Source organism: Hetaerina americana, unplaced genomic scaffold, assembly GCF_022747635.1.
Source record: "Hetaerina americana unplaced genomic scaffold, ioHetAmer1.1.p SCAF_42, whole genome shotgun sequence".
Lineage (NCBI taxonomy): Eukaryota > Metazoa > Arthropoda > Insecta > Odonata > Calopterygidae > Hetaerina > Hetaerina americana.
In genome coordinates this window covers 597658-604973 of record NW_027287008.1, presented here as the reverse complement: position 1 = coordinate 604973, position 7316 = coordinate 597658, and the positions used below count along the sequence as shown (strand labels likewise).

The 7316-nt window shown below is 36.2% G+C and overlaps 1 protein-coding gene across 1 annotated transcript; it reads left to right on the top strand.

Moving 5' to 3' along the window:
- Positions 1 to 177: 177 nt before the first annotated feature.
- Positions 178 to 2571, top strand: Prosbeta7 (proteasome subunit beta type-4). The gene is made up of 5 exons (XM_071591144.1): positions 178 to 339; positions 456 to 662; positions 794 to 940; positions 1341 to 1637; positions 2502 to 2571. The coding sequence occupies exons 1-5, from the start codon at positions 209 to 211 to the stop codon at positions 2512 to 2514; spliced, it is 795 nt and encodes a 264-aa protein (XP_071447245.1). The 5' UTR covers positions 178 to 208; the 3' UTR covers positions 2515 to 2571.
- Positions 2572 to 7316: the final 4745 nt, after the last annotated feature.

Here is a 7316-nt window from a genome sequence, read left to right as displayed (position 1 = left end):
TGCTGACAAAAATGTATTTACAACATGTTTCATTCTTCAACAAAGCTCTATTACTTCTACGTCATTCACACCAGGTAATTTCAGCTCCCTGATTCCTGGATTTCGTTCCGCAAGTCGATTCTAATCGAGTCGAATTGTTTCTATCTAGCCATCGCAGCGATCGATTGATCATACCTATCGACCTATCGGCAACCGCTAAACAAGAAAAATGGCTCTTCCTGGTCGAGGTGACACTTTTTCGGCTTTACCATTTTGGCAAAATGGTCCGTCTCCAGGAGCATTTTATAATTTCCCGAATATTCGTCCAACACCCGATACAAATACTTTTCAACGATCGAAGTAAGTGGTTGAAGAAGATCGTAGATGCTGGATAGTTATAATTTCAAATTGTGCTTGTCATGTTAACAGAATAATCATAATGCTTACATTTATTCAAAATGTTATGCCTTATTTAGAGCCCCTATTACCACCGCAACCTCAGTACTGGGAGTAATATATAACGGTGGTGTTGCCATAGCTGCTGATATTCTTGGATCTTATGGTTCACTTGCTCGATATAGAAATTGCCCAAGAGTAATGAAAGTGAATAATAATATCATACTAGGAGCTGGAGGAGATTATGCTGATTTCCAATACCTTCGCAACGTAGTGGAAGAAAAAATGTAAGTCAAGGGTAAAGTTAACCTACTATCAACGTTTTAAAATTACCCTGCCCTCTTATTTGTGCATTAGCGGTGTTTTTTTCGGAAACATTACATTGGTAATATTTAATGTTCACACATTTGTTTTCTAGCATTGATGAAGAATGTCTAGATGATGGATTTACATTGAAGCCCAAGTCTTTATACTGCTGGCTGACGAGGGTGCTCTACAACCGACGTTCTCGTTTTGATCCATTTTGGAATAATTTTATTGTTGCAGGGATTCAAGACGGCCACCCGTAAGTTATGGTGCAACCGTGAATAAATGTTCTATGTCTATCGAGCAGTAGTGGTTATTAGATTTTTAGATGCCTCGACGACTGGGGTCATTTGCATTGTGTGAGTCGAAGTCGTATTTTCTTTAATGGTGTTAAGAAATTAGTAAAAGCTTCTTATTTGTGTGTGACCCTTGCGAGTGTTGGGCTGATGATCAGAAGGGTTTAGATAGCTTTTTTTAATATGGCCCCAACCAAGATTTTTGAGATTTATTGGATCGCTGCGTTAAATGGAAAATTGCAGTCTGAGGGCTTGCAATATCCTGGAATGTGTCACATTCAATCATCAACTCAACCTCTGGGATAATGAAGATGATTTGTGTAAGATTGTGTGAAGTTTAATGCATGCATATTTCCCTTTCAGGTTTCTTGGAACTGTTGACAAATTGGGTACTGCGTTTGAAGACAAGCACATTGCCACAGGATATGGGGCATATATGGCTTTGCCACTTCTTAGAAGTGCTGTGGAAGAAAAGGGAGAATTGGGATTAAGCCGAGATGAAGCAAAGGCCTTGCTTGTACGCTGTTTAGAAATTCTATTTTATCGTGATGCGCGTTCTTTTCCAAAGTACAACATAGCAACTGTAGATATTGCAGATGGTGTTATTGTGGAAGGTCCTTTTGAATTAACACATAATTGGGAGATTGGAAATATGATCAAGTGAGTATTACTACTACACATTCTGGAATGATATAATAAATATATGCATATTACTTGTTTTATGCGTACATGTATGTATGCATAAATTGCCTAGTTTTGATTTGATTGCTTTTCTGTTGCTTGATATTCAGTCTTTTTAATGTCATATGTTATACTCTCTTGGTAATTAATCTAAATTTATCAAGTCAAACCAAGCTTCCATTTTAATGCATGCCATTCATTCTTATTTAGTTTTGCTTGTGTTCCCAAATTGATGTGTTGATGATTTTGTTTTTTTTCCATTAGTTCCATCAGAAAGCTCTAATGCAAGACTTTCTGATCGCAATAAAATTACCCAAGTTGGTTGAAAAATCTTTGAATGGCTATGAAAGATTAGATTCTAATTAACCAAAATTAATGTGTCCAAAGGATAATTGTTAGATTAAACACCTGTAAATATGTACAATAATTATTCCAAATTAATTTTGAATTAATTTTATTGAAGTAAACTTATATTGAGCATAATTTGAAATATGTAGTCTTGTTTCTTTAACCTAAACCAGTAATGGACTAACATGGAAAATTCAGGGGAATGCAATAATTCTCCAGAATCTCTTGGGACAATTATTATTAATTCAATATAATGTTTGATGATATATTCTTAGAATTCTTCGTTCAAAAATTAACAGAAATTCTACCAATAAAACCTCTAAAATGGTACTCTCTTTGGCAAGGATATTGAAAAATTTGAAGTTAAACACATTTTTTTATCCCAAAGAAACCCAATTAAATGAAATATGATGTACAAATACTATCTGAATGCCTAGAATTTTACATCATTCTATACTTGAATTGTCATTTACGGTCTTCTTACTTATTTTTCAGAGGTCCTGAATGAAGAGTATGGGAGAGTTAAGTTCACTATCATTTTAAGGAAATAAAATTCTTTCTTTAACGGCGGTGTATTTATTTCAAAGGTGTTATTGCCTCTTCTCTTCACTTTCATATTTACTCAGTGGTTTGCACAAATATACTTTTCAGGCAGTTTATCTAGATGATTTTTGAATGACAAGTAAATTTCGAAGCATTAATGCATGACTTTGTGTGCATATGTGAGGATAGCATTTGCACAAAAAATTAATGGTAGACCATTATTTTAATATTTAGAAATCCTACCAATTCCATGCTGGTATATCTTGCTCTATGTAATTTTTGTCATATTAAATTATGACAACTATCGTAAAGGTGATGTTCGTCGTGAAAATATTCCCACTATCTTAGAAATTGTGATATATTTGAAAAAAATGTATCACATATATAGTATGTACCATAAGCAGTTATCATCCTATAGGTGATGGTAGACTTCACCCAATACTAACCCCAACAGCATTTCAAAATCACACAGTAGGGAATGGGAGCCAGATCCTTTCCCTGTGCCACCAATGGTTCCAAGGAAGTATGGGTAACCAAAAAGTCACTCAGCTTGGGTTAAGCAGAGGGTAACTAGAGATATATTATTATTGACAAAATAGTTAAAATGTTTGGTGGCAACATGAAGTGACGGAAAAAAAGGGCCACCAATATTACTCTTACAAAAAATCAAAAATATATATCAAAACATGAAAGACATACTCTCTAAACAAATCAATGTTTTCAGCCTAATCACAATGTTCTAACATTACTTGGTAAGGGCTCTTCATGGCTCTGTTCTAACTTAAACCATCTTTCCTCTCCAGGTATGGTATATGCACTTCTTTGATTCGAGGGATTCCTGCCCTATTTTTTGTATGTTTCAGTAAGGCTAGCATTTCTTATCGAATTTCCTGTTACAAATCTCCCCAGTAAGATATGGAACCCAAACTATTCTAAAATAGGTCTATTGAAAGGTTAAAAGATAAAATCCTGTTTCAGTGGTGCTTTTTCCAAAAGTTCTCATAACAAGTGTGAAGCTCTAGCTACAATGCATATTAATAAGTTCAGTAAGTTGTCTGTATTTTAGATCCATACTTAGGATTACTCCCATATAGTTGCTGTGAGCCATCAACCTTTCAGTGCAACAATTTTGGAGTGTAAAAATCATTCGCCTTGACTGGGATCGTGGTCAAGGCAAATGATTTTTACACTCTGTAATTGTTACATTGAAATGCATAATAAGGGATGGCTCTGTCAAAAAGTTACTGTCACGGCATCTTCTGCAGTTTCTTGGATCACCCTTGAATTGTTCAGTCTTGTAGTCTTACCTTTACAGAATCCAACTAGATTTGTTTCATTAACACTGATGACTATTTTGATTCTGGTTTGCCCAAGTTTTCAAACAATACAGGTCATTTTGTAATTTAATGCCATCATTGTTTCTTTTTCTCTGTAAATAATGCTTTCATCCTGATGGATGATGGAGCCTTTTATATTTTCTCTGATGTCATTCACATAAATTATAAAAAGCCAAGGTCTCAGTACACTTCTTTGAGGCACACCAAAAGTTGCATCAAATTCCTCTGAATAACATTTCAGTCTCTAACCCTTAGTGATCAACCTGACAAAAAATAATCCAATTTATTACTCTTCCATCCTAGCCATAGTATTGGTGTGTGCTTCATTATTGAGCATTTTTTCATTGATGTATTAAGTATGAACTTAGAATCAAGTAAATATTATTTATTATTCACACATCACAAAGAATTTGAATGGGTCTCAACATGCATTTTCCCCAGGTTATTTCAAAGATTTAAATAGTCATGTGCAAGCAAGCCTGTTCTATTGTATTTGTGGGAGGAAAGAGGAAATTTACCGGTTTTCAAAGTTAGTGGTGAGTTAAAGTGTTTGGTAACTGGGATGAAGTAAGAGGGATAACAATAAGCTGAGCCATTTTAATTCTTATGTTGAGGGGTATGTTTGTATGCTGGGCAGAGTTTGCTTTTTTTAACTAGAACAGATAATATGGTTTGCTTACTTGGAAATTATTTTAGTTGAGGGGGAGAAGTGGTACAACATTAAGAGAAGACTAAAGAGTTGGGAGAAATAGCTCTGAACTACACTTTAAGTAAAGGTGTAAAGAGAATCCAAAGTGAAAACTTAAATATATGGCGAGGTTCAGAAAATTGGTCTTTGAGGAAAGGGGATACGCATGTGCATAATAGATAATACTTTAGAGATGTGGGTGTGGGGAAGAATAGCAAAAATTTTCATTGCAATTCTCTTTCCGGAAAACTGCATAATCTTTGTTTAATTTATGTACATTTATTCTCATCCCATATCTATTGTACTGAATTTCCAATTCACTTAGCAATGTCTTAGGTGACTGAAAAACTAGAGCTTGGTCATCCGCTATCTTAAATGACTTAACAAATTCCCCACTGACTCATTCCTATCTCCAGTTCTTCCCATACCTCTTTCATCATTCCCTCAACATAAACGTTGAACAGCACCAGTGATAATGGACAACTCTTCCCATCACTGCCCATCCTGACTCTCCGTTCCCCACCCGCACCTGAGCAGTCTGAGACTATCCCTCCAATCTATTCCTATTTCTGCAATATACTCCATAGTTTTCCCCATTCACTCTTAACAAAAGCCTTTTCGAAATCTACAAAATGCAAATATGTCCTGGTTGTATTATTCCTCTCAATTAGTGATCTCATTACTGCAATGGCATCGCAAGCACCTCACTCCTTCCTGAACCCAAGCTGATCATCCTATAAGTAATCATTTGCCTTGCCCGCCATCCTTTTGTTCATAATCCTGAGTACCACTTTAATTGCGTGAGATATCAAACTTATTTTTCCGTAGTCGCCACATGACTTAGCCTTTACCTTTTTTGGAATAGGAACTAATACTGATATCCGTCTCCTGGCCAGATTCCTTTCTCAAAAATGCTATGAATTAGTCCATAAAGACACTCGCTCCGACATTTTCCTAAACCTTTAAGTATTTTCACAGGAATGTTGACGACCCCCACAGCCATATTTGATTTCATTTCCCTTAATGCCCTATTCATCTCAACGTGGAGAATGCCCTGACCTAAGCTATCTACATCATATTCTCGTTCTATGTCTACTCTTGCTGGCCTAAGTTCTTTGCCATACAGTTCTATATAATCCTACCATCTCTCGTGGATCTTTTTTGCTTCAACTATTATTTTACCTAATTTATCTCTAACTGTTACTGCATATTTTCCCTTCTTACTTCCAGTGTTTTAATGTTCAAGTGTAGCTCAATTTCACCCTTCCTCTGCAAACTTTCCATAGCCTGGCATTGCATCTTCCACCTTACTTCTTTTGCTCTATTTGTTAACCATCTCAATTTTTTATTAAACTCTTTGACCTTCCTTCTGCCTAACTTTGTATTTATATTCTTCCATTTTTTCCTCTTATCTATCTTTCTTATCATCTCATCTGTGATCCATTTTGCCCAAACAAAGACCACAATCTATCTAGCTATCCATGCTTTCCTTGTCCTTTTCCAAACAACAGTTACATAAGTTTCTTATGTGGCTTTTGATATATTCTTATATATTTTTCCTCAATATTACCCAGCTCCTATTCCTCATTCATGATTTTCTCTACAGCCAGCTGGTGGTCCTTCCTCGTCACTCCTGTTAATGTTTCTACATTCCATTTCCTAACCAGACTCCTCCATCTTATCTTTTTGTATGAGACACTATACTTCATAACCATTAAATTGTGATCAGAGCCTGCATCCCCTCCTGGGAAACTGTGAATTGATCACGCTGTTCCTTAATCTGTGCCTAACCATAATATAATCAAACTGATACCTTTCTGAGTCATCTGGCATTTTCCATGTATACCTGGGCCTTTTGTGGCATACAAACCAACCCATAGTTGCCAGGACTCATATTCTCAGTAGTATCCATCACTTAAATCTTGGGAATGATAATTGATGTGCTTTCCCATTGCCTTCCTCAATAGCGTTTTTAGCGTGACACCATTACTCAATGGCCACTCCACTGGGGTCTTATGCCTTTGCAGCCACCTCACTGAGGAGCAGATGCTGCGTGGACTATCTTGCATCTGGCTGGCATGGGTGACCCTATCGGGAGCAATTATAATCTCTCCTACCAGCACAGCTCTAGGGGTCATCAGAATACACAATCCCTTCCACTAGGTCAAGGTTGTAGTCCATGGGAGGACTAGTATAGCATAAAAACAACATATATCATAGACAAAATGTTACGAAGCAGATATAAATGCAAGGCGATTAATTACATGCGAGTTGATAGCTCTTGTGTAACACCAGCAGTGACAGCCAGCATGACTTGACTGTCACTACTGGTATCCCGTAGTCAGGCTGTCATGAAGGTATCCCAGAAACCTTTACACTCTTGTTATTTGGAAATCCATTTGTGCCCTTCCAGGAACAAAAACTCTGCAAGAGTCCAATAGAACTTTTGGAATTTGGTGGATGCCATTAAAAGTAACTGGAACTTCCTGATTTACGGTAAATTCAAGCCTTTGTCTAATCAAAACAGGGAACAAATATTTTACATAGGATATGAGCAAAGAATATGTTGGGTGCTGTTAGACTTGTAATGCTACCTCCCAAGAGAAATTATTTACCATGTGGCTTAAACCACTACAAACATTTTTAGAGTTTTTAGCAATCTATTTCTAAGAATGAAATCTTTAACATAACTAAACTACTAAGTTATTAAAAAGGTTATCTGAAATTTGTTCTTGATTGCAA